The 27,772-nt window shown below is 46.9% G+C and overlaps 1 protein-coding gene across 4 annotated transcripts in view; it reads right to left on the minus strand.

Moving 5' to 3' along the window:
* The window catches only part of LOC139449403 (structure-specific endonuclease subunit SLX4-like), a 47,828-nt gene extending 21,080 nt beyond the window's left edge, over window positions 1–26,748 (minus strand). For 3 of the 4 annotated variants that reach the window (XM_071230772.1, XM_071230770.1, XM_071230773.1), the window contains exons 1-12: window positions 26,572–26,745; window positions 26,041–26,200; window positions 25,296–25,701; window positions 23,061–24,530; window positions 20,539–20,723; window positions 19,232–19,339; window positions 18,860–18,993; window positions 18,301–18,369; window positions 14,791–14,955; window positions 9,549–9,645; window positions 2,898–2,999; window positions 479–673 (exon numbers count right to left, since the gene is read on the minus strand). In XM_071230772.1, the coding sequence (XP_071086873.1) occupies window positions 479–673; window positions 2,898–2,999; window positions 9,549–9,645; window positions 14,791–14,955; window positions 18,301–18,369; window positions 18,860–18,993; window positions 19,232–19,339; window positions 20,539–20,723; window positions 23,061–24,516 (2,511 nt within the window). In that variant the 5' untranslated portion in view covers window positions 24,517–24,530; window positions 25,296–25,701; window positions 26,041–26,200; window positions 26,572–26,745. Of the gene's footprint in view, window positions 1–478; window positions 674–2,897; window positions 3,000–9,548; window positions 9,646–14,790; window positions 14,956–18,300; window positions 18,370–18,859; window positions 18,994–19,231; window positions 19,340–20,538; window positions 20,724–23,060; window positions 24,531–25,295; window positions 25,702–26,040; window positions 26,201–26,571 lie in introns of all 4 variants that reach the window. The other variant, XM_071230771.1, reaches the window with a different exon arrangement.
* Between the last annotated feature and the right edge of the window lie 1,024 nt (window positions 26,749–27,772).

Consider the following 27,772-nt stretch of genomic DNA (forward strand, 5'->3'; position numbering starts at 1 on the left):
TTGAGGGTGACAGCTACAATGGCTATTTTCCACACACCTGACAGCTCTGTTGAGGGTGACAGCTACAATGGCTATTTTCCACATACCTGACAACTCTGTTGAGGATGACAGCTACAATGGCTATTTTCCACATACCTGACAACTCTGTTGAGGGTGACAGCTACAATGGGTATTTTCCACATACCTGACAACTCTGTTGAGGGTGACAGCTACAATGGGTATTTTCCACATACCTGACAACTCTGTTGAGGGTGACAGCTACAATGGGTATTTTCCACATACCTGACAGCTCTGTTGAGGGTGACAGCTACAATGGCTATTTTCCACGTACCTGACAGCTCTGTTGAGGGTGACAGCTACAATGGGTATTTTCCACATACCTGACAACTCTGTTGAGGGTGACAGCTACAATGGGTATTTTCCACGTACCTGACAACTCTGTTGAGGGCGACAGCTACAATGGCTATTTTCCACGTACCTGACAGCTCTGTTCCAGCTCCTCTGACTTCCTCCGCCCTGGGATCTGGGACATGTGCTTCAGCTTGCTGCCTGCCACAATGTTGGACACACAAACTGGTGGCATCAGGGCCTCAGTGTAGTACAGGGAGCGGACGTCTTGACCGTCAGTGTCGCCCACCTGCAGGGCTGTCCTCCGCCACAGCATACCGACGGACTGAAAAGAGGAGTACGATTGTCAGTTGAAACTGTTTTTTAACATAATATTTCTGTTATACCATGAACATGACAGAACCAGATAAGCCAGTGACTGCACTAGCAATGATCATGGTGCACCAGTTACCATGACACACCAGGCACCATGACACACCAGGCACCATGAAAAACCAGGCACCATGACACACCAGGCACCATGACACACCAGGTACCATGACACACCAGGCACCAGGACACACCAGGAACCATGACACACCAGGCACCAGGACACACCAGGTACCATGACACACCAGGCACCATGACACACCAGGCACCATGAAAAACCAGGCACCATGACACACCAGGCACCATGACACACCAGGTACCATGACACACCAGGCACCATGACACACCAGGCACCATTACACACCAGGCACCAGGACACACCAGGTACCATGACATACCAGGCACCAGGACACACCAGGTACCATGACATGACACACCAGGCACCATGATACACCAGGTACCATGATACACCAGGCACCATGACACACCAGGTACCATGACACACCAGGCACCATGACATGACACACCAGGCACCATGACACACCAGGCACCATGACGCACCAGGCACCATGACACACCCGGCACCATGAAACACCAGGTACCTTGACACACCAGGTACCTTGACACACCAGGCACCATGACACACCAGGTACCATGACACACCAGGCACTATGACACACCAGGCACCATGACACACCAGGCACCATGACACAGCAGGTACCATGACACACCAGGCACCATGACACACCAGGTACCATGGTGCACCAGCCAATATGACACACCAGGCACTATGCTGCACCAGGTGTGTCATGGTACCTTGTGTGTCATGGTAACTGGTGCACCATGATCATTGCTAGTGCAGTCACTGGCTTATCTGAATCTGTCATGTTCATGGTATAACAGAAATATTATGTTAAAAAACAGTTTCAACTGACAATCGTACTCCTCTTTTCAGTCCGTGCACCATGGTGCCTGGTGTGTCACCCTCCTCACTTCATAGAGCATCTGATTATCCTCACTATAAAGCCCATTTCACCTTCCTCACTATAAAGCCAAACGCACCCTCCTCACTTCAAAGCCCATCTCATCCTCCTCACTATAAAGCCCATCTCACCCTCCTTAATATAAAGCCCATCTCACCTTCCTCACTTTAAAGTCCATCTGATTATGCTCACTATTAATCCCATCTCACTATCCTCACTATCAAGCCCATCTCACCCTCCTCACTATCAAGCCCATCTCACCTTCCTCACTATCAAGCCCATCTCACCTTCCTCACTATCAAGCCCATCTCACCTTCCTCACTTTAAAGTCCATCTGATTATGCTCACTATTAATCCCATCTCACTATCCTCACTATCAAGCCCATCTCACCTTCCTCACTATCAAGCCCATCTCACCTTCCTCACTTTAAAGTCCATCTGATTATGCTCACTATTAATCCCATCTCACAATCCTCACTATCAAGCCCATCTCACCCTCCTCACTATCAAGCCCATCTCACCTTCCTCACTATCAAGCCCATCTCACCTTCCTCACTATCAAGCCCATCTCACCTTCCTCACTTTAAAGTCCATCTGATTATCCTCACTATTAATCCCATCTCACAATCCTCACTATCAAGCCCATCTCACCCTCCTCAATTTAAAGCCCATCTGATTATCCTCACTATAAAGCCCATCTCACCTTCCTCACTATAAAGCCCAACTCACCCTCCTCACTTCAAAGCCCATCTCATCCTCCTCACTATAAAGCCTGCCTCTTCCTCCTTAATATAAAGCCCATCTCACCTTCCTCACTATCAAGCCCATCTCACCTTCATCACTTTAAAGCCCATCTGATTATCCTCACTATTAATTCCATCTCACCATCCTCACTATAAAGCCCAACCCACCCTCTTCACTTCAAAGCCCATCTGATTATCCTCACTATAAAGCCCATCTCACCTTCCTCACTATAAAGCCCAACTCACCCTCCTCACTTTAAAGCCCATCTGATTATCCTCACTATAAAGCCCATCTTACCTTCCTCACTATAAAGCTCACCTCACCCTCCTCACTTTAAAGCCCATCTGATTATCCTCACTATAAAGCCCATCTTACCTTCCTCACTATAAAGCTCACCTCACCCTCCTTAATATAAAGCCAATCTCACCTTCCTCACTATAAAAACCATCTCACCTGACTGTTTTCTTCTCTCATCACAAACACCTTTGTCCGCGGCAAGTCCGTCAATCTTGAGCTAACTGTTGGAGGGGTTGAGTGCGGCTCGTCAAAAGAAACCTGACGTGAAGGAGGAGGAATGAATTGGAGAGTGTTACGCTGTACCGGCCATGTTGTGGGAGTCAAGCCAGTATTGGTAGATGGGTACTGTCAGTGTACAAAGTACAGCAAAACACTTTCTCATGAGGGTAACATGGGATACTGGGTGAGGGTTACATGGGATATTGGGTGAGGGTTACATGGGATACTGGGTGAGGGTTACATGGGATACTGGGTGAGGGTTACATGGGATATTGGGTGAGGGTTACATAAGATATTGGGTGAGGGTTACATGGGATATTGGGTGAGGGTTACATGGGATATTGGGTGAGGGTTACATGGGATATTGGGTGAGGGTTACATGGGATATTGGGTGAGGGTTACATGGGATCCTGGTTGAGGGTTACATGAGATATTGGGTGAGGGTTACATGGGATACTGGGTGAGGGTTACATGGGATATTGGGTGAGGGTTACATGGGATATTGGGTGAGGGTTACATGGGATACTGGGTGAGGGTTACATGGGATCCTGGTTGAGGGTTACATGAGATATTGGGTGAGGGTTACATAGGATATTGGGTGAGGGTTACATGGGATATTGGGTGAGGGTTACATGGGATATTGGGTGAGGGTTACATGAGATATTGGGTGAGGGTTACATGGGATATTGGGTGAGGGTTACATGGGATACTGGGTGAGGGTTACATGGGATACTGGGTGAGGGTTACATGGGATACTGGGTGAGGGTTACATGGGATACTGGGTGAGGGTTACATAGGATATTGGGTGAGGGTTACATGGGATACTGGGTGAGGGTTACATGAGATATTGGGTGAGGGTTACATGGGATATTGGGTGAGGGTTACATGGGATATTGGGTGAGGGTTACATGGGATACTGGGTGAGGGTTACATGGGATACTGGGTGAGGGTTACATGAGATATTGGGTGAGGGTTACATGGGATCCTGGTTGAGGGTTACATGAGATATTGGGTGAGGGTTACATAGGATATTGGGTGAGGGTTACATGGGATATTGGGTGAGGGTTACATGAGATATTGGGTGAGGGTTACATAGGATATTGGGTGAGGGTTACATGAGATATTGGGTGAGGGTTACATGAGATATTGGGTGAGGGTTACATAGGATATTGGGTGAGGGTTACATGGGATACTGGGTGAGGGTTACATGGGATATTGGGTGAGGGTTACATGGGATATTGGGTGAGGGTTACATAGGATATTGGGTGAGGGTTACATGGGATATTGGGTGAGGGTTACATGAGATATTGGGTGAGGGTTACATGGGATATTGGGTGAGGGTTACATAGGATATTGGGTGAGGGTTACATGGGATCCTGGTTGAGCTGGGTGAGGGTTACATGGGATACTGGGTGAGGGTTACATGGGATCCTGGTTGAGGGTTACATGAGATATTGGGTGAGGGTTACATAGGATATTGGGTGAGGGTTACATGGGATATTGGGTGAGGGTTACATGAGATATTGGGTGAGGGTTACATGAGATATTGGGTGAGGGTTACATAGGATATTGGGTGAGGGTTACATGGGATACTGGGTGAGGGTTACATGGGATATTGGGTGAGGGTTACATAGGATATTGGGTGAGGGTTACATGGGATACTGGGTGAGGGTTACATGAGATATTGGGTGAGGGTTACATAGGATATTGGGTGAGGGTTACATAGGATACTGGGTGAGGGTTACATGGGATACTGGGTGAGGGTTACATAGGATACTGGGTGAGGGTTACACGGGATACTGGGTGAGGGTTACATGGGATACTGGGTGAGGGTTACATAGGATATTGGGTGAGGGTTACATAAGAAAATTGGGTGAGGGTTACATGGGATACTGGCTGAGGGTTACATGGGATACTGGCTGAGGGTTACATGGGATACTGGCTGAGGGTTACATGGGATACTGGGTGAGGGTTACATGGGATACTGGGTGAGGGTTACATAAGAAAATTGGGTGAGGGTTACATGAGATATTGGGTGAGGGTTACATGGGATACTGGGTGAGGGTTACATGGGATACTGGGTGAGGGTTACATAGGATATTGGGTGAGGGTTACATAAGAAAATTGGGTGAGGGTTACATGAGATATTGGGTGAGGGTTACATGGGATACTGGGTGAGGGTTACATAGGATATTGGGTGAGGGTTACATAGGATATTGGGTGAGGGTTACATAAGATATTGGGTTAGGGTTACATAGGATACTGGGTGAGGGTTACATAGGATATTGGGTGAGGGTTACATAGGATATTGGGTGAGGGTTACATAAGATATTGGGTTAGGGTTACATAGGATACTGGGTGAGGGTTACATGGGATACTGGGTGAGGGTTACATGGGATACTGGGTGAGGGTTACATGGGATACTGGGTGAGGGTTACATGAGATATTGGGTGAGGGTTACATAGGATATTGGGTGAGGGTTACATAAGATATTGGGTGAGGGTTACATAGGATACTGGGTGAGGGTTACATAGGATACTGGGTGAGGGTTACATAGGATATTGGGTGAGGGTTACATAGGATATTGGGTGAGGGTTACACGGGATACTGGGTGAGGGTAACATGGAATACTGGTTGAGGGTTACATGGGATATCGGGTGAGGGTTACATGGGATACTGGGTGAGGGTTACATGGGATACTGGGTGAGGGTAACACGGGATACTGGGTGAGGGTAACATGGAATACTGGTTGAGGGTTACATGGGATCCTGGTTGAGCTGGGTGAGGGTTACATGGGATACTGGGTGAGGGTTACATGGGATACTGGGTGAGGGTTACATGGGATACTGGGTTAGGGTTACATAAGATATTGGGTGAGGGTTACATGGGATACTGGCTGAGGGTTACATGGGATACTGGGTGAGGGTTACATGGGATACTGGGTGAGGGTTACATAAGAAAATTGGGTGAGGGTTACATGGGATACTGGCTGAGGGTTACATGGGATACTGGCTGAGGGTTACATTGGTAACACTAATGTCAGGGATTTATCCAGCCCTGCTCAGAGGCTGACAGTCTCCCCCAATGCTCTAGAAAATGACAGCAAAAATTGAATATAAAAATTCCCAGAATTTGTGAAAAAATATATTTTAAAAAATCAAATATTCAACAATATCATGTCTTTTTCCCAATTTGACTGCCAAGGCCAGTTAGTTTAGATCCCAGATAAATCACTGTGAGTTGTGGATCACACAAAATGGACAATCACACACCATAGGCAATCTTCTACAGACCATCTCCTACAGGCAATCTCCTACAGACCATCTCCTACAGGCAATCTTCTACAGACCATCTCCTACTGGCAATCTCATACAGGCAATCTCCTACAGACCATCTCCTACACGCCATCTCCTACAGACCATCTCCTACTGGCAATCTCCTACTGGCCATCTCCTTCAGGCAATCTCCTACAGACCATCTCATACAGGCCATCTCCTACAGACCATCTCCTACAGGCAATGTCCTACTGGCCATCTCCTACTGGCCATCTCCTACAGGCCATTTCCTACAGGCCATCACCTACAGGCCATCGCCTACAGACCATCTCCTACTGGCCATCCCCTACAGACCATCTCCTACAGGCCATCTCCTACAGGCCATCTCCTACTGGCCATCTCCTACAGGCAATCTCCTACAGGCAATCTCCTACATGCCATCTCCTACAGGCAATCTCCTACAGGCCATCTCCTACAGACCATCTCCTACAGGCAATCCCCTACGGGCAATCTCCTACGGGCAATCTCCTACATGCCATCTCCTACAGGCAATCTCCTACAGGCCATCTCCTACAGACCATCTCCTACAGACCATCCCCTACAGGCAATCTCCTACAGACCATCCCCTACAGGCAATCTCCTACAGACCATCTCCTACTGGCCATCTCCTACAGGCCATCTCCTACAGGCCATCTCCTACATGCCATCTCCTACAGACCATCTCCTACAGACCATCTCCTACTGGCCATCTCCTACAGGCCATCTCCTACAGACCATCTCCTACAGGCCATCTCCTACAGACCATCTCCTACTGGCAATCTCCTACAGGCCATCTCCTACAGACCATCTCCTACAGGCAATCCCCTACGGGCAATCTCCTACGGGCAATCTCCTACTTGCAATCTCCTACTGGCAATCTCCTACGGGCAATCTCCTACGAGCAATCTGCTACGGGCAAGCTCCTACAGGCATTCTCCTACTGGCCATCTCCTACTGGCCATCTCCTACAGGCCATCTCCTACAGGCCATCTGCTACAGGCAATCTCCTACAGGCATTCTCCTACAGGCCATCTCCTACAGACCATCTCCTACTGGCAATCTCCTACAGGCAATCTGCTACTGGCCATCTCCTACAGGCCATCTGCTACAGGCAATCTCAGACAAGCTGCATTAAGACAGCTGCATCACCAGGGTCATTGTCACCTGGAGCACAATCAGCTGGATCATTATGTTACCTGGGGCACAATCAGCTGGGTCATTATGTTACCTGGGGTACAATCAGCTGGGTCATAATGTCACCTGGGGCACAATCAGCTGGGTCATTATGTCACCTAAGGTACAATCAGCTGGGTCATTATGTTACCTGGGGCACAATCAGCTGGGTCATTATGTCACCTAAGGTACAATCAGCTGGGTCATTATGTTACCTGGGGCACAATCAGCTGGGTCATTATGTCACCTAAGGCACAATCAGCTGGGTCATTATGTTACCTGGGGCACAATCAGCTGGGTCATTATGTTACCTGGGGTACAATCAGCTGGGTCATTATGTCACCTGGGGTACAATCAGCTGGGTCATAATGTCACCTGGAGCACAATCAGCTGGGTCATTATGTCACCTTGAGCACAATCAGCTGGGTCATTATGTCACCTGGAGCACAATCAGCTGGGTCATTATGTCACCTGGAGCACAATCAGCTGGGTCATTATGTTACCTGGAGCACAATCAGCTGGGTCATTATGTTACCTGGAGCACAATCAGCTGGGTCATTATGTTACCTAGGGCACAATCAGCTGGGTCATTATGTTACCTGGAGCACAATCAGCTGGGTCATTATGTTACCTGGAGCACAATCAGCTGGGTCATTATGTCACCTGGAGCACAATCAGCAGGGTCATTATGTTACCTAGGGCACAATCAGCTGGGTCATTATGTTACCTGGAGCACAATCAGCTGGGTTATTATGTTACCTGGGGCACAATCAGCTGGGTCATTATGTTACCTGGGGTACAATCAGCTGGGTCATTATGTCACCTGGGGTACAATCAGCTGGGTCATTATGTTACCTGGGGTACAATCAGCTGGGTCATAATGTCACCTGGAGCACAATCAGCTGGGTCATAATGTCACCTGGAGCACAATCAGCTGGGTCATAATGTCACCTGGAGCACAATCAGCTGGGTCATTATGTTACCTGGGGCACAATCAGCTGGGTTATTATGTTACCTGAGGTTCAATCAGCTGGGTCATTATGTTACCTGGGGCACAATCAGCTGGGTCATAATGTCACCTGGAGCACAATCAGCTGGGTCATTATGTTACCTGGAGCACAATCAGCTGGGTCATTATGTTACCTAGGGCACAATCAGCTGGGTCATTATGTTACCTGGAGCACAATCAGCTGGGTCATTATGTTACCTAGGGCACAATCAGCTGGGTCATTATGTTACCTGGAGCACAATCAGCTGGGTCATTATGTTACCTGGAGCAGTCAGCTGGGTCATTATGTTACCTGGAGCACAATCAGCTGGGTCATAATGTCACCTGGAGCACAATCAGCTGGGTCATTATGTTACCTAGGGCACAATCAGCTGGGTCATTATGTTACCTGGAGCACAATCAGCTGGGTCATTATGTTACCTAGGGCACAATCAGCTGGGTCATTATGTTACCTGGAGCACAATCAGCTGGGTCATTATGTTACCTAGGGCACAATCAGCTGGGTCATTATGTTACCTGGAGCACAATCAGCTGGGTCATTATGTTACCTGGAGCACAATCAGCTGGGTCATTATGTCACCTGGAGCACAATCAGCTGGGTCATTATGTCACCTGAGGTACAAGCAGCTGGGTCATTATGTTACCTGAGGCACAATCAGCTGGGTCATTATGTCACCTGAGGTACAAGCAGCTGGGTCATTATGTTACCTGAGGCACAATCAGCTGGGTCATTATGTTACCTGGAGCACAGTCAGCTGGGTCATTATGTTACCTAGGGCACAATCAGCTGGGTCATTATGTCACCTGGAGCACAATCAGCTGGGTCATTATGTTACCTGGAGCACAATCAGCTGGGTCATTATGTTACCTGAGGCACAATCAGCTGGGTCATTATGTTACCTGGAGCACAATCAGCTGGGTCATTATGTTACCTGGAGCACAGTCAGCTGGGTCATTATGTTACCTGGGGCACAATCAGCTGGGTCATTATGTTACCTGGGGCACAATCAGCTGGGTCATTATGTTACCTGGGGCACAATCAGCTGGGTCATTATGTTACCTGAGGCACAATCAGCTGGGTTATTATGTTACCTGGGGCACAATCATCTGGGTCACTTTGTCTGCTATTCTCCGCTGTGCCTCTGTCTTGGACAACTGAAGTAACAGTGGTGGTGGCAGCCCCTGTTGGCTGCAACAAACACACAGTGATAGGTGAGGTGAAATTGGGTTTAACGTCGTGTCCAAGGTTAATGCGACATGCATGCACGTGTGTGTGTGGCTGCTTGTACTAGTCCGGACTGGTGCAGATTTATGCCGATTTATGAGATGTCATGCCGCAGTTTAACATGAATACCCCACTCAGACACAGAACTGGCTCCGAGCCGACTAGTCCTTGTTTTAGCCCTTTAATGCTGAGCACCAGACAGGGTAACAACAAGTACCATCTTTTAACGTCTTTTGGTATGAAGCGGCTGGGGATCGAACCCCTGACCTTCCACTCTCCGGGCGGACGCTCTACCACTAGACCATGGAGGTGGTCAAACAGTGATAACATACAGTGATAACATTGTGAAAACACACTGAAAACATACTGAAAACATAGTGATAACATACAGTGATAACATACAGTGATAACATACAGTGATAACAGTGTGATAACATGCACTGATAACAAATACTGATAACATAGTGAAAACAGTGATAGCACACAGTGAAAACAGTAATAACATACAGTGATAACCTAGTTGTAACATACAGTGATAACATACAGAGATAACATAGTGATAACAGTGATAACATACAGTGATACCATACAGTGATAACCTAGTGATAACCTACACTGATAACATACAGTGATAACACAGTGATAACAGTGTGATAACATACAGTGATAACCTATTGATAACATAAAGTGATAACAGTGTGATAACATACAGTGATAACAGTGATAACACAGTTATAACAGTGATAACATACAGTGATAACATGCAGTGATAACATGCAGTGATAACATACAGTGATAACACAGTGATAACATACAGTGATAACATTCAGTGATAACATGCAGTGACAAGATACAGTGATAACATAGTGATGACACAGTGATAAGACTTAGTGATAACATACAGTGATAACATACAGTGATAACCTAGTAATAACACAGTTATGACAGTGATAACATGCAGTGACAAGATACAGTGATAACACAGTGATGACATGCAGTGATAAGATAGTGATAACATACAGTGATGACAGTGATAACACAGTTATAACAGTGATAACATACAGTGATAACATGCAGTGACAAGATACAGTGATAACACAGTGATGACATGCAGTGATAAGATAGTGATAACATACAGTGATGACAGTGATAACACAGTTATAACAGTGATAACATACAGTGATAACATGCAGTGATAAGATACAGTGAAAACATAGTGATGACACAGTGATAAGATACAGTGATAACAGTGATAACACAGTTATAGTGAGTGAGTAAGTGAGTTTGGTTTTACGCCGCTTTTAGCAATATTCCAGCAATATCATAGCAGGGGACACCAGAAATTGGCTTCACAAATTGTACCCATGTCGGGAATCAAACCCGGGGCTTCGGCGTGACGAGCGAACGCTTTAACCACTAGGATACCCGACCACCCCTAACACAGTTATAACAGTGATAACATGCAGTGATAACATACAGTGATAACATAGTGATAACATACATTGATAACATGCAGTGATAACATGCAGTGACAAGATACAGTGATAACACAGTGATAACATACAGTAATAACATGCAGCAGTGACAAGATACAGTGATAACAGTGATAACACAGTGATAACATACAGTGATAACATACAGTAATAACATGCAGTGACAAGATACAGTGATAACTCAGTGATAACACAGTGATAACATGCAGTGATAACACAGTGATAACACAGTGATAACATACAGTGATAACATGCAGTGATAACATGCAGTGACAAGCTACAGTGATAAGACAGTGATAACATACAGTGATAACATGCAGTGACAAGAAACAGTGATAGCACCATGATAACATGCAGTGATAACATACAGTATTAACATGCAGTGATAACACAGTGATAACATACAGTGATAACATGCAGTGATAACATGCAGTGATAACAGTGATAACATGCAGTGATAACATGCAGTGATAACACAGTGATAACATACAGTGATAACATACAGTGATAACACAGTCATAACATACAGCGATAACATGCAGTGATAACATGCAGTGACAAGATACAGTGATAACAGTGATAGCATACAGTGATAACATGCAGTGACAAGATACAGTGGTAACATACAGTGATAACACAGTGATATTATAGTGATAACATACAGTGATAACAAAAGTTATAACAGTAATAACATACAGTGATAACATGCAATGATAAGATACAGTGATAACATAGTGATGACAGTGATAAGATACAGTGATAACACAGTGATAACACAGTGATAACATACAGATAACAGTGATAACATACATTTGGAGCCCGTTATCTCAAAGATTATTGGACCATGTTGTAACAATATAATTGGATACACAGGACGTTAAGAACACAAATTGTGTAAACAATGACAAACTGAAATGTATTTCGCAGGCGATGATCAATAATGATTGTGACACATTATACTCAGTGTTATGCATTACGTGTAGGATTGACAGAACAAATCTCCTAAAGGTAGTGGAAACTTCCTAAACTGTGTTTCCAGAGAACAAAAAAACATCCCACCCAAACACACCCCTGGCCTGCGCATGTGCACCGGATATACACGACCAGGCCCGGTAGTCGTCACTCTCTCATTTCCCTTGTGCACTGGATACATGCGACCAGGCCTGGTACTCGTCACTCTCTCATTTCCCTTGTGCACCAGATATACACGACCAGGCCCGGTACTCGTCACTCTCTCATTTCCCTTGTGCACCGGATATACACGACCAGGCCCGGTAGTCGTCACTCTCTCATTTCCCTTGTGCACCAGATACACACGACCAGGCCCGGTACTCGTCACTCTCTCATTTCCCTTGTGCACTGGATACACACGACCAGGCCTGGTACTCGTCACTCTCTCATTTCCCTTGTGCACCAGATACACAGGACCAGGCCCGGTAGTCGTCACTCTCTCATTTCCCTTGTGCACCGGATATACACGACCAGGCCCGGTAGTCGTCACTCTCTCATTTCCCTTGTGCACCGGATACACAGGACCAGGCCCGGTAGTCGTCACTCTCTCATTTCCCTTGTGCACCGGATATACACGACCAGGCCTGGTACTCATCACTCTCTCATTTCCCTTGTGCACCGGATACACAGGACCAGGCCCGGTACTCGTCACTCTCTCATTTCCCTTGTGCACTGGATACACACGACCAGGCCTGGTACTCGTCACTCTCTCATTTCCCTTGTGCACCAGATACACAGGACCAGGCCCGGTAGTCGTCACTCTCTCATTTCCCTTGTGCACCGGATATACACGACCAGGCCCGGTAGTCGTCACTCTCTCATTTCCCTTGTGCACCGGATACACAGGACCAGGCCCGGTAGTCGTCACTCTCTCATTTCCCTTGTGCACCGGATATACACGACCAGGCCTGGTACTCATCACTCTCTCATTTCCCTTGTGCACCGGATACACAGGACCAGGCCCGGTACTCGTCACTCTCTCATTTCCCTTGTGCACCAGATACTCACGACCAGGCCCGGTAGTCGTCACTCTCTCATTTCCCTTGTGCACCGGATACACATGACCAGGCCTGGTACTCGTCACTCTCTCATTTCCCTTGTGCACCAGATACTCACGACCAGGCCCGGTACTCGTCACTCTCTCATTTCCCTTGTGCACCAGATACTCACGACCAGACCTGGTACTCGTCACTCTCTCATTTCCCTTGTGCACTGGATACACACGACCAGGCCCGGTAGTCGTCACTCTCTCATTTCCCTTGTGCACCGGATACACAGGACCAGGCCTGGTACTCGTCACTCTCTCATTTCCCTTGTGCACTGGATACACACGACCAGGGCCGGTACTCGTCACTCTCTCATTTCCCTTGTGCACCAGATACTCACGACCAGGCCTGGTACTCGTCACTCTCTCAGTTCCCTTGCCTAATTTTAGAAACACAGGGGAAGAGGGGATGGCTGGGCTGGTGCTTTAGCATAGGAGTCAGGATAAATCTACATATTTTTACTCTAACAAACACATATTTAACCCCTATCCTGACTCAAACTAATTGCTTTAATCCCACGAAAGGGTGGTGGGTTCCACCTGTGTGGGTGGTTCAGAATGAGATCTGTTCCATTCACCACTTGGGAATGAGATAATCTTCTACACATCCGTGTGGGGCACCACCTCCATCTTGTGAAAGAGAGGTAGATTTGGTGGATGTAGTAAAGTTTGTACAGGAAAATGATTTTTCCTGCTTACTTTAAACAATTTAAGTGTTAAGAGAAGGTCATAAACTTCACAATCTGAATCACTGCACTAGTCCGGGACACACAGGGCAGGCCGAACACACCGAGGCAAACTCATGTAGTGATCCCTAACCATAACGCTAACCCTTGTTTATAGACGCTGTCACTGTATTAGTCTGTGACACACAGGACTGGCCGAACACACCGAGGCAAACTCATGTAGTGATCCCTAACCCTAACCCTTGTATATAGACGCTTGTCACTACACTAGTCCAGGACAAACAGGACTGGCCAAACACACCGAGAGCAAACTCATGTAGTGATCCCTAACCCTAACCCTAACCCTTGTATATAGACGCTTGTCACTGCACTAGTCCGGGACAAACAGGACTGGCCGAACACACCAAGGCAAACTCATGTAGTGATCCCTAACCCTAACCCTAACCCTTGGATGTCGACGCTTGTCACTGCACTAGTCCGGGACAAACAGGACTGGCCGAACACACCGAGGCAAACTCATGTAGTGATCCCTATCCCTAACCCTAACCCTTAGATGTTGACGCTTGTCACTGCACTAGTCCGGGACAAACAGGACTGGCCGAACACACCGAGGCAAACTCATGTAGTGATCCCTATCCCTAACCCTAACCCTTGTATATAGACGCTTGTCACTGCACTAGTCCGGGACAAACAGGACTGGCCGAACACACCGAGGCAAACTCATGTAGTGATCCCTAACCCTAACCCTAACCCTTGTATATAGACGCTTGTCACTGCACTAGTCCGGGACAAACAGGACTGGCCGAACACACCGAGGCAAACTCATGTAGTGATCCCTTGGTGCTATTTATAAGTGCAATTTCTTTGGTCTTACTTTTTCTTTTTTCTGGTCTTCTTGGCCTCCTTCCTGTCTTTTTGGGCGATGTTGGCAATTCCTCGTAGATTCAATTGACCAACCAGAGCCTGTTCCTTCTTTGTCTCCTCGTCGGCGAGCGAGGAGGACAGCACCATGGCCAGCTGTGTGTCCTCATCCATCGGTCTGACAAACAAGGAGTTGTGCTCAACTGACTTCATTGACAATTACATGTTACAGAAAGAATGTTAATTCTAATATACAGTGCTTCAGGATTGATTTATATGAAGCACAGTGGGAGGGTCCTTGCCTCTACTTATTGTTGTTTGGGCCTGACAAACCAGTGACTGATCATCAGAGGAAGTAGTGCTTGATGAGATTGTGGGGTTCTCAGGGTGTGGGTGTGCTGGGACGGGAGGGGGTTGTGGGGTTCTCAGGGTGTGGGTGTGCTGGGATAGGAAGGGTGTTATGGGGTTCTCAGGATCTGGGTGTGCTGGGATAGGAAGGGTGTTATGGGGTTCTCAGGATCTGGGTGCGCTGGGACGCGAGGGGGTTGTGGGGTTCTCAGGGTGTGGGTGTGCTGGGATAGGAAGGGTGTTATGGGGTTCTCAGGGTCTGGATGTGCTGGGATAGGAAGGGTGTTATGGGGTTCTCAGGGTGTGGGTGTGCTGGGATAGGAAGGGTGTTATGGGGTTCTCAGGGTCTAGGTGTGCTGGGATAGGAAGGGTGTTATGGGGTTCTCAGGGTGTGGGTGTGCTGGGATAGGAAGGGTGTTATGGGGTTCTCAGGGTCTAGGTGTGCTGGGATAGGAAGGGTGTTATGGGGTTCTCAGGGTCTGGGTGTGCTGGGACGGGAGGGGGTTGTGGGGTTCTCAGGGTGTGGGTGTGCTGGAATGGGAAGGGTGTTGTGGGGTTCTCAGGGGGTGGGTGTGCTGGGACGGGAGGGGTGTTATGGGGTTCTCAGGGTCTTGGTGTGCAGGGATAGGAAGGGTGTTATGTGCTGGGATAGGAAGGGTGTTATGGGGTTCTCAGGGGGTGGGTGTGCTGGGACGGGAGGGGTGTTATGGGGTTCTCAGGGTCTTGGTGTGCAGGGATAGGAAGGGTGTTATGTGCTGGGATAGGAAGGGTGTTATGGGGTTCTCAGGGTGTGGGTGTGCTGGGGTAGGAAGGGGGTTGTGGGGTTCTCAGGGTGTGGGTGTGCTGGGACAGGAGGGGGTTGTGGGGTTCTCAGGGTGTGGGTGTGCTGGGACGGGAGGGGTTGTGGGGTTCTCAGGGTTTGGATGTGCTAGGATGGGAAGGGGGTTGTGGGGTTCTGAGGGTCTGGGTGTGCTGGGATGGGATGGGGTTGTGGGGTTCTCAGGATCTGGGTGTGCTGGGATGGGAAGGGGGTTGTGGGGTTTTCAGGGTCTGGGTGTGCTGGGATAGGAAGGGTGTTATGGGGTTCTCAGGGTCTGGGTGTGCTGGGACGGGAGGGGGTTGTGGGGTTCTCAGGATCTGGGTGTGCTGGGACGGGAGGGGTTAAGGGGTTCTCAGGGTGTGGGTGTGCTGGGACGGGAGGGGGTTGTGGGGTTCTCAGGGTGTGGGTGTGCTGGGATGGGAAGGGGGTTGTGGGGTTCTCAGGGTGTGGGTGTGCTTGGATGGGAGGGGTTGTGGGGTTCTCAGGGTCTGGGTGTGCTGGGATAGGAAGGGTGTTATGGGTTCTCAGGATCTGGGTGTGCTAGGATGGGAAGGGGGTTGTGGGGTTCTCTGGGTCTGGGTGTGCTGGGATGGGAAGGGTGTTGTGGGGTTCTCTGGGTCTGGATGTGCTGGGATAGGAGGGAATTCTGGGGTGTGCTGGGAAGGGGGTTGTGGGGCTCTCAGGGTCTGGGTGTGCTTGGATGGGAAGGGTGTTGTGGGGTTCTCTGGGTCTGGATGTGCTGGGATAGGAGGGAATTCTGGGGTGTGCTGGGAAGGGGGTTGTGGGGCTCTCAGGGTCTGGGTGTGCTGGGATGGAAGGGGGTTGTGGGGTTCTCTGGGTCTGGGTGTGCTGGGATGGGAAGGGGGTTGTAGGGTTCTCTGGGTCTGGGTGTGCTGGGATGGGAAGGGGGTTGTAAGGTTCTCTGGGTCTGTGTGCTGGGAAGGGATGGGGTTGTGGGGTTTTCAGGGTCTGGGTGTGCTGGGATGGGAAGGGGGTTGTGGTGTGTGCTTGGATGGGAGGGGGTTGTAGGGTTCTCTGGGTCTGGGTGTGCTGGGATGGGAGGGGGTTGTAGGGTTCTCTGGGTCTGGGTGTGCTGGGATGGGAGGGGGTAGTGGGGTGTGCTTGGATGAGAGGGGGTTGTGGGGTTCTCTGGGTCTGGGTGTGCTGGGATGGGAGGGATTCTTGGGTGTGCTGAGGGTTTGGGGTCATGATGTGCTGGGGTTCTATTTCTTTGGTTTTGCTTGGTTGTTGGAGGTTCTGGGTTGTGGTTTGGTGATGGTAGTTGTTGGATGGGGTGTTGGTGCACTGGGGTGATTGTGCACTGGGGTGTTGATGTGCTAGGGTGTATGCAGGGTTTTACGCGATGCACAAATGTAGAGAATGGATGCAGAAAAAGAATACACAGCACCTCTAGAGACGCACAATAATATTCATTGTACCTACAGTGCATAAAAAAGTTATGGGTGTCTGTCATTTCATCCATCAATCATGGCCACTGTCCACATGATCTTTGATTCATTCCTGGTTCTGATGAAGTTATCAAAATGTACAGTACACTACACCATTATATTACTTTACAGGACCCTCATATTGCCTGCAAGGACCCTTGATATAAACCATCAGGGTCCCTGGTCTCTAAGTCAAGGTAAACCCTGGGTGTATGTGTGCTGGGGTATTGGTGTGCTGGCATGTAGGTGTGCTGGCATGTAGGTGTGCTGGGGTATTGGTGTGCTGGCATGTAGGTGTGCTGGGGTATTGGTGTGCTGGCATGTAGGTGTGCTGGGGTATTGGTGTGCTGGCATGTAGGTGTGCTGGCATGTAGGTGTGCTGGGGTATTGTTGTGCTGGCATGTAGGTGTGCTGGGGTATTGGTGTGCTGGCATGTAGGTGTGCTGGGGTATTGGTGTGCTGGCATGTAGGTGTGCTGGCATGTAGGTGTGCTGAGGTATTGGTGTGCTGGCATGTAGGTGTGCTGGCATGTAGGTGTGCTGGGGTATTGGTGTGCTGGCATGTAGGTGTGCTGGGGTATTGGTGTGCTGGCATGTAGGTGTGCTGGGGTATTGGTGTGCTGGCATGTAGGTGTGCTGGCATGTAGGTGTGCTGGGGTATTGTTGTGCTGGCATGTAGGTGTGCTGGCATGTAGGTGTGCTGGGGTATTGTTGTGCTGGCATGTAGGTGTGCTGGGGTATTGTTGTGCTGGCATGTAGGTGTGCTGGGGTATTGGTGTGCTGGCATGTAGGTGTGCTAGGGATCCATTCCTACTTGGAATCCCTCAAGGGTTCAGTGCTTCCTGTGACAGTGTGCTCTACTCCCATGCAGCTGCTATGGTTACCGTGCAGCTGCTATGGTTACCTACCCCTTAGCTTTCTTCTTTGTTAGTTTTTTCCCTGGGGCTCCAGCGGCTGTCTTCTTCCTTGGAATTTCCCTGGACAAAAACAGAACAATAATTGGGAATGTCAAGTATGAGGGCTGTCTCCCTTCTGATACTGGAGGTTTCCCTTCTGTACAGCTGTGTTTGTCTGTTGCTATGCAGTGCCGACTGTACAGCTGTCTGTTGTTATGCAGTGACATCTGTACAGCTGTCTGTTGCTATGCAGTGACATCTGTACAGCCATGTTTGTGTGTTGCTATGCAGTGACGTCTGTACAGCTGTCTGTTGTTACGCAGTGACATCTGTACAGCTGTCTGTTGCTATGCAGTGACGTCTGTACAGCTGTCTGTTGTTATGCAGTGACATCTGTACAGCTGTCTGTTGCTATGCAGTGACATCTGTACAGCTGTCTGTTGCGATGCAGCGACATCTGTACAGCTGTCTGTTGCTATGCAGTGACATCTGTACAGCCATGTTTGTGTGTTGTGATTCCGGTGGACACGTTAATGTGTTGCGATTCCGGCGGCCATGAATGTATATTCACCTGCTGGCCTGCTGGGTGATCCCGGCGGCCATCTTCACCTGGTGCTCATCTTCCTGGGCCTTCACGGCCTGCAGCATCATTCCTGTCGTCACGTTCAACATCCGTGCACACTGCTTCAGGTGCACCTTCCGACTCTGAATCCGTGTCACAAACACACGATGACCAACATTCACAAGAAAAATGAAAGGATCGTCAATCCACCAATAGTAATCTTCATAAACACAACATTACTTCCTGTCAATAACCCCTCAAAAACACCTTCTAAGTCCCAAGGTTCACCAGGTAATGTGTAGTGAAATTCAGGCCATCAAGTTGCCAGGACACAGATAGTGCGAACTGTAATTAATGTTCAAGCATCGCTATTATACTCACAGATTCTGTTTTCAGTGGTTTACCACACATAGGGCAGTCCAAAACGATCGACTGAGCACTCTTCCCCGATTGTTGCTCCACCTCGAGTTTGTCGTCTTTCATCTCAGCCTAAAAATACACACAGGATTACACAACTGACCCTGTACCTACAAATACACACAGACACTGAAACGGGTACCTAGACACACACAGGAACACACAACCACCCTGTACCTACAAATACACACAGACACTAAAACAGGTACCTAGACACACACAGGATTACACAACTGACCCTGTACCAACAAATACACACAGACACTGAAACGGATACCTAGACACACACAGGATTACACAACTGGCCCTGTACCTACAAATACACACAGACACTGAAACGGATACCTAGACACACACAGGATTACACAACTGGCCCTGTACCTACAAATACACACAGACACTAAAACAGGTACCTAGACACACACAGGATTACACAACTGGCCCTGTACCTACAAATACACACAGACACTGAAACGGATACCTAGACACACACAGGATTACACAACTGACCCTGTACCTACAAATACACACAGACACTGAAACAGGTACCTAGACACACACAGGATTACACAACTGACCCTGTACCTATAAATATACAGCTGAATATCAGGCTATACCTGCTCATATAGAAGGGAGTTCCATTCAATGGTTACAATTAGGAATCTGATGACAGAATCACTAACAAAAATCTACAAACATGGATTGTAAAGAACTCGTGGATACAGCGATTCATGTGCTGTGTGACATCAACTCACCTCATGGATACAATGTTTCATGTGCTGTGTGACGTCAACTCACCTCATGGATACAACGGTTCATGTGCTGTGTGACTTCAACTCACCTCATGGATACAACAGTTTATGTGCTGTGTGACGTCAACTCACCTCATGGATACAACAGTTCATGTGCTGTGTGACGTCAACTCACCTCATGGATACAACAGTTCATGTGCTGTGTGACGTCAACTCACCTCATGGATACAACAGTTCATGTGCGGTGTGACGTCAACTCACCTCATGGATACAACAGTTCATGTGCGGTGTGACGTCAACTCACCTCATGGATACAACAGTTCATGTGCGGCGTGACGTCAACTCACCTCATCGATACAACAGTTCATGTGCGGTGTGACGTCAACTCACCTCATCGATACAACAGTTCATGTGCGGTGTGACGTCAACTCACCTCATGGATACATCAGTTCATGGGCTGTGTGACATCAACTCACTTCATCGATACAATGGTTCATGTGCCGTGTGACATCAACTCACCTCATCGATACAACGGTTCATGTGCTGTGTCCGTCGCTGGGAGTTCATGTGTGACAGATCCTTCTGACAGATCTGACATAGGAAATAGTCTTCATCTGTCACCACATCGCCGCCATTTTCCTTCACCAAAAACCGGTTGCGCCGTCGCTCGATCTTCTCATCCTCCAGAGCAAACATGACTTCAACTTGAACAAAACTATGAACCATTAGCTGATCTTTACAAGATGACCCGCCCTGATTTCTCAACACAAACTTAGTTAAATCTAAATATTTTTTACATTTGTATACTTATCCTGCATTACTCCGTATTGCATTTACTGCTGTCTGTTGACAGACAGACGAACTGTGTGAGATCCAACTGCTGTAGAAAGATACCAGTACAGGAAGCAGAGTCCTCTCACAGTCGGCACTTGACCCGGAAGTCATGATGTCACACCAAAACACATAACTGCCTTAAACATAACATCTGAAACTTCGTGGGGAGGCAGCGTAGTGAAGGGAAGTGCACTTAGACTTTGTAAAGCTGGATAAGTATACAAATGCAAAAAAATATTTAGATTTTACTAAATCTTTCAACTATCCTGCATTACTCTGTCCTGCATCTTTATCAGACGGCCGGGCCGGTGGGCATATCATCAGATAATATCAGTGATCCATAATAAACATAGTAGAGCCCACTTGTCTGGGGTGATAAACACCAGAGAGGTCGAGGGGCCCCGCCGGGGGTATCAGAGAATCAGTGGCGTCAGTGATTGGTGACCTGTTCGGCTACAACCAGGGACCAAAACTGTGAACGCTGGCAACCTCTTCCAAGGCTACATCACAGAGGTAGTGGCTGGCGAAGACGGTGTCAGATCGCCAAGAACAGCCTTCCATAAGCGGCTGAATGGAACAGTTATACTGTGAAGACCCAAGGTAAACGCGATCGCCCTGATCTCTTGTGTGTTGATAGCCTTGGGCGAGGGTCCAATCCGGCAGCTTTATGAACTGGGTATAATTGACCCTCCTCCTCATCCTCGGCACCCACAATGGACGAGGGGGTAGGGGATAATGAATAATCCCCTGTTCTGGGAGTTGATTCTTTACAATGAACAACGTTCTTCAGCAGCTGGATCTCACAGTTTTACAGTTTGTCTCCCTGTCAAAAGGCAGCAGTAATTGCAATACGGAGTAATGCAGGATAAGTTAAAAAATATAAGTTTTTATTCAAATTTCAAACTGAGTTTGCAAAAATAATTCAGCTGAGTTTTTAACTCAACAGTGTTTCTCGAATCAAACTCAGGAAAAACTGAATTTTTGACTCAGCATCTGAGATCGAGCTCAGTTTTTATTCCGCAATGTAAGCAGCCTTGGCGCACAATTTGACTTCCGTTTCCAAAACTCAGTTTTGTTTGAGAAATGCATTTTGCTGAGTTTTCTCAAATTTGAGTAAAAACTCAAAAGTCAGTTTTTTAACTTAAGTTTTTTTCGAGAAATCGGGGCCTGATTTATACAAGACGACCCACTTATCATCAGTCATGGCATTGAATCTCTACGTTGGCTCTTAGACCTCTGGCTGTTCCAGGCAGAGCAGGTCCCCAGCTCCCCATGCTGGGCGTAACACCCTAGTAACCATGGTAACATGGAAATCAGCTGGACAGGCTCTGTGCCTTGGCGCCAACATTGTTTGATGACATGAAGACATTGGTCAAGCTATCAACCACTGATTTGTATGGCCAGGATTTTACAACAGTTGTACATGTCTAAATTTTGGGTTCTTCCCAGAACAAACTGACACATCAACTCGACCATGATATGAACAAAATGATGTTTAAAGTTAAACTCACTCACTCACTCACATGCCTCGGCGCATCTGTAATGGTATATGTTATCATGCCTCAAGGTGAGATTGACCAATCAGAGAGCAGAACTACTGACCCCACATGAGCCCGTAGACCGTCAGTAAAAATCCAAGATGGTTGATACTGACCCAATATCAGACCACATACCATCAGTAACAGTCATCTTGGATTTTCCAACACCCACCTCACATATTTCACAGGAAAATTCTGGAACCAAAATTTGTTATTTGACACTGTTTTGTGTTTTACTATCATTAATTGTCATGCGCAAGGACATTAATCTGTTTTTTTAGATTAAGTTCGTGACTTTATTGATAAAGATTATAGAAAGAATTGTCAACAAGGTTTGGCCTCTAAGGTTTGAAGAGTAGTCTCCCTTTGACCCTTAACATCAACGAACGGTTGTAAGTAGTAAGTTTTCATTGTGACATGACTCATGCGGTATGGACACCAGAGAGTGTCAACTTTTCGGCTTAATAAATTGGTTAACGGTGTCTTTAGTTGCCGTATACGGTGTCATATTAGGTTAGCAGAAAAATATTGGGCTCGGCTGACACCTCGCCTCACCCAACATTTTTACCGCTAACCTAATATGACACTGTATACGGCAACTAAAGACACCATAACTAATAATATCCTACCCCCAATATTTACACTCCTCTATGGTGTTACTATGGTTACCTCTCCGTCTCCTGTCCTTGGTGCGGATGTGGAACTGCTGCAGACACTCCTTGATGTGGTCTTTGAAAACCTTGTCAGCCATCAGGTGTTTGCATGTGGGGCAACTCCGCACGTTTGGCCCTGCTGACCCTGCACTGACCACTCCTCCTGACCCCCCACTGACCACTCCTCCTGACCCCGCACTGACCACTCCTGCGCCCACCTCCTCAACTGTCCCGTCAGCATCAGCAGCTTTGCCTGTCTTTGTTGGCTGCTGTTTCCCATCAATGTCCCCGACTGTCTTCACAGTCCTGTTTCTACCTTCATCCTCTTCAGCTCTGTTCATCTCACTCATTTTTTCTCTTCTTGATTCAACTGTCTTTTTTTTCCTGGCAACAACTAACAAGTCACTTCCACTGTTCTTGCTACTCACAGCTCCATCGCTGTGTTTACTGCTTCCAGCTCCATCGCTGTGTTTACTACGTAAGGCTCCATCGCTGTGTTTACTGCTTCCGGCTCCATCACTGTGTTTACTGCTTCCAACTCCATCGCTGTGTTTACTACGTGAGGCTCCATCACTGTGTTTACTGCTTCCGGCTCCATCGCTGTGTTTACTGCTTCCAGCTCCATCGCTGTGTTTACTACGTAAGGCTCCATCGCTGTGTTTACTGCTTCCGGCTCCATCACTGTGTTTACTGCTTCCAACTCCATCGCTGTGTTTACTACGTGAGGCTCCATCACTGTGTTTACTGCTTCCGGCTCCATCACTGTGTTTACTGCTTCCAACTCCATCGCTGTGTTTACTACGTGAGGCTCCATCGCTGTGTTTACTGCTTCCGGCTCCATCGCTGTGTTTACTGCTTCCAGCTCCATCGCTGTGTTTACTGCTTCCGGCTCCATCTCTGTGTTTACTGCTTCCGGCCCCATCGTTGTGTTTACTGCTTCCGGCTCCATCGCTGTGTTTACTGCTTCCGGCTCCATCTCTGTGTTTACTGCTTCCGGCTCCATCTCTGTGTTTACTGCTTCCAGCTCCATCGCTGTGTTTACTGCTTCCAGCTCCATCGCTGTGTTTACTGCTTCCGGCTCCATCGCTGTGTTTACTGCTTCCAGCTCCATCGCTGTGTTTACTACGTGAGGCTCCATCAGTGTGTTTACTGCTTGAGGCTCCATGCCTCTGTCTACTAAGCGCTGCTCCATCCCCGTGTTTGCTACTTGACGTTGCCCTGCTGTGTTTCCGGAGGACACTGGTCATACAGAACATGTGTCCGTCCTTGAAGTCTCCAGTTTCATCCAGATCAGCTCCAGAGGTAGTGGGCATCCTCAGTTTGACGTCTGCGTTTGGCCTCTGGAGGGACAACTTGCCCTTCTTTGCTGCCTTCATGCCAAGTGATCTCGCTGCACGGGCCGCTGACTCAGTGCTGCCTCCATCTTCCTCCACGGAACTTCCCGACTGTCTTCCTTCCTTCGTCTTCTCCATCTCGTCAAGTATTTCTGTGAGAAGCAAGGGTACACTCAGGTACATAGCATGATTAAATCTAAAAATGAACTAGATGAACTAGAAAAGCATCTCTGTCATCAGTCACTGGCTCATTTTAAAACGGCTCTGACTCTGCAACCATGGCAACAAGTCCAAGTATTGGTATGTTATCTACCTCACAGGAGAAGTCTGGACTTCTCACTAACCATAATATACATTTGGCATTCAGGGGATTCAGAAAAGGTCATTATCTTTTTATCAGGCTGATTAGAACATGTAGAAACCAAACCAATGTATTTAGATGTTATTTAACATCTACTGTTCCTTATGTCATGCACAGAATAGATCACACACCAGGGGTGAAACGATACATCAGTGTACAGGTTCATCATGAGTTTTCATGCGATGATGTGATTCAAGACACATATTCTTGTGTATCACTACAAGACGATACACTTGCATAAATAAATTTCTTACTACTACCCCTCCTCACACTTTTGTCAGTCAAATATCACAAAATGTATCATAATGAGCATTTCGAGATTACTGCTAAAACTTGCCACTAGAAACGTGTCTACAAGTTTCCTTTGGATCGTGCTCTGAAATATTCACAGTCAAATTGTTTTCACGCGAGTTGATGTGAATATGTGTATCGCAATATGTATCATATTGTGACCTATGTATCGTGATATGTATCATATCAGAATCTTGCTGTAGTGTTTCAACCCTATCACACTTTTCTGACATTATGGAACATTTCATTGTTTACACTGCCTCACCTTCAGTTCGCCAGAACTCCTCAATCCTGTGCTGTTGCTAGGTGACGAGAAACATCTAAGGCTACAATTCTTTTCCATTCACCTTCAGTGGTCAACTTGCTTTTACCAGCTGAATCGTTCCCACGTTATGACTTGATCCACCAACACCCGATCACTTGCAATGATCTCCACTATACAAAGTCAGCTCCACTTTTCAATGTCAATCCACAATACACGATTAATGGTCATACAACCTGGTCAACTTATAGCATTACAAATTCATTGCACGTAGAAACAGATCTACTCCTTCTTCTCGCAAGCTCGGCGCTGGTAGATTTCTTGGAGTCGATCCTGACGCTGCTGTTTCCATTCCCTGTTCTTCTCCAGTTTGTTATAAAGCCGAGTCATGTCATCATTGAAATAGTACCTGAAAATAGTAATTGGGGACACTTGAAACTGTCTTCACACATAAGATCCATATGTGTGTTAGTGTGTGTGTGTGTGGGGGGGGGGAACCAAAAGAGAAGTATGTCAAAAACATCAGCATTTGATTTCATTTTTGGCACCAACATTAGGACTTATGACTTTCAAAAGACTAGCTATAGTAACAAAGTTTCACAATATGTATCTAACTACCACACATCAAATAAGCATGTGCAGTAAAGGTATCCTCTCCCTAGTCGAAGGAAAGTCATTAATTGTTGCCATTGTTACGAAAATACAACTTAGCACTGTAACAGTAGAAATTGCAAACAGAGACAGTTACATCATGGCAAGTCCAGAGACGATGGAGGATGTCATCGCTGTAAAGATGAACCAGTTCCGAGCCTTGAATGCCTGTGTCCCCCTCAGATACTGTGACCGCTTGATCTCCCGGCCAACCATGATGACACCAGCAGTAAACAACCTCAATGTGGCTGCCTCCTCTGTTTAATGGAGTAAAACATTCACATGAGAGATTTTTATCCTTGTCTTCGTGAGTTTGGATGAAATGGGGTGAAAATTATTGCACTTACAGTGATGTGCATGCATGTATGTTGTGGATGCTGGGGCTAGTCTACTGTCTCGACTTCACTGTTGTGGAAGCCCATTTTCTTTTCCATGCACTCAGTTTAGTGCCATGTCGCGTGACATATGCACTAAAATGTATGTAACGGCGCCATATTGTGACGTGTTCAGGTCAAGTTAGAACAATATAAGCAATACAACTCCCTTGCCTGATTTAAAGGGGCGGGAGATACTTTCATTCATGGCAGAGTTGATGTTGATCGAAAACGGAACACTAGAGAGTGCAAACCTGAAAATGGTGTAACGAAAGCTCTCAAATCATCCCGAGTGTATCAGCTTTATTTCTGAGAAAACCACTTCCAAAATCTGTTGTTTTGTATCCGATTAGTAAGATAACATGTCAAATATGACTTGTTTAACCAACAGCGATTTGACCTTCACATGCTGTATGTAGGCTGCCATGTTGATATCGTTACAGCCTTATAGAAGCGACTTTGTTATTGGCTAACGATTATGTTTCGGTCCAATGGGAAAGGATTCTTCTTAGCCGTTATAGTTTGCGGGGAAACACGGCTGTTGAAAGACAATAGCCCAGGTTTGAAAAGAAAAGGAAAAATATCCTCTGTTTTCTCAAACTTAGTTGTAGTTGAAAATCAGATTAGTTAAAGAAAGCATTGCTGTTTGCTGTAATGTTACGCGAGTATCAGATTACATATTGATATTGTAATGTTTCTCCGTGATGGTATTACACCATTATTATAATTCAGTCTGCAATATACCAGTACTCGATCTACTGGGTAAATATCTATAAACTTAGCTGCTTGACTACATGAGATAAACACGGTATTCGTTGAGAAAAGACAAATATCCTTCATTATGAACTTTAATGCCAGCGAGATATTCTATTTTATTATTTTAATTGGTTCAACAAAACTAAACTATAAATATTCTGGTTCGTAAAACTAGTATCTCATTAGGTAAAGTATGTTTACTCAAAATATTTGTGATCTCTATGTTCACAACATGTCTGTACGACTGCAAAACTTTTAACTAACTTTGACACCCGGTTTCTCTACCGTAGCAAACCTTTATATCTTCACAGATGTTTAGAGAAGAAATTACAATTTTATCAACAAGTAAAGAATTTTTATTATCTTTGATATATCTTTTTAGAAATGATACCCGCACTATGGTGTAGACATTTTTGGGGAGTAATATACAATGTAGCGTAGCGCAATTGAGTCCGGGAACCAGGTTTGTTGTGTAGGAAATTAATAGACCAATCAGCGTTCGCGTCTCACGGCGGAGAAGGGAGTTTTCCAGTCGTGTATATTGCACGGCATTGGTCCACTATTTGCACGATATCGTGTATATAGACGGTCCGGGGAAAACACGCGGCTGCGCACCTGTCGGTACCATCCTTAAGCTGGGCCCCGTCTCTAATATCACAATATAGGAGCCGGTACAGGCCAATCAGACGATGGGTGTGA

Source organism: Haliotis cracherodii, unplaced genomic scaffold (assembly GCF_022045235.1).
Source record: "Haliotis cracherodii isolate W230 unplaced genomic scaffold, xgHalCrac1.p SCAF_8, whole genome shotgun sequence".
Classification (NCBI taxonomy): Eukaryota; Metazoa; Mollusca; class Gastropoda; order Lepetellida; family Haliotidae; genus Haliotis; species Haliotis cracherodii.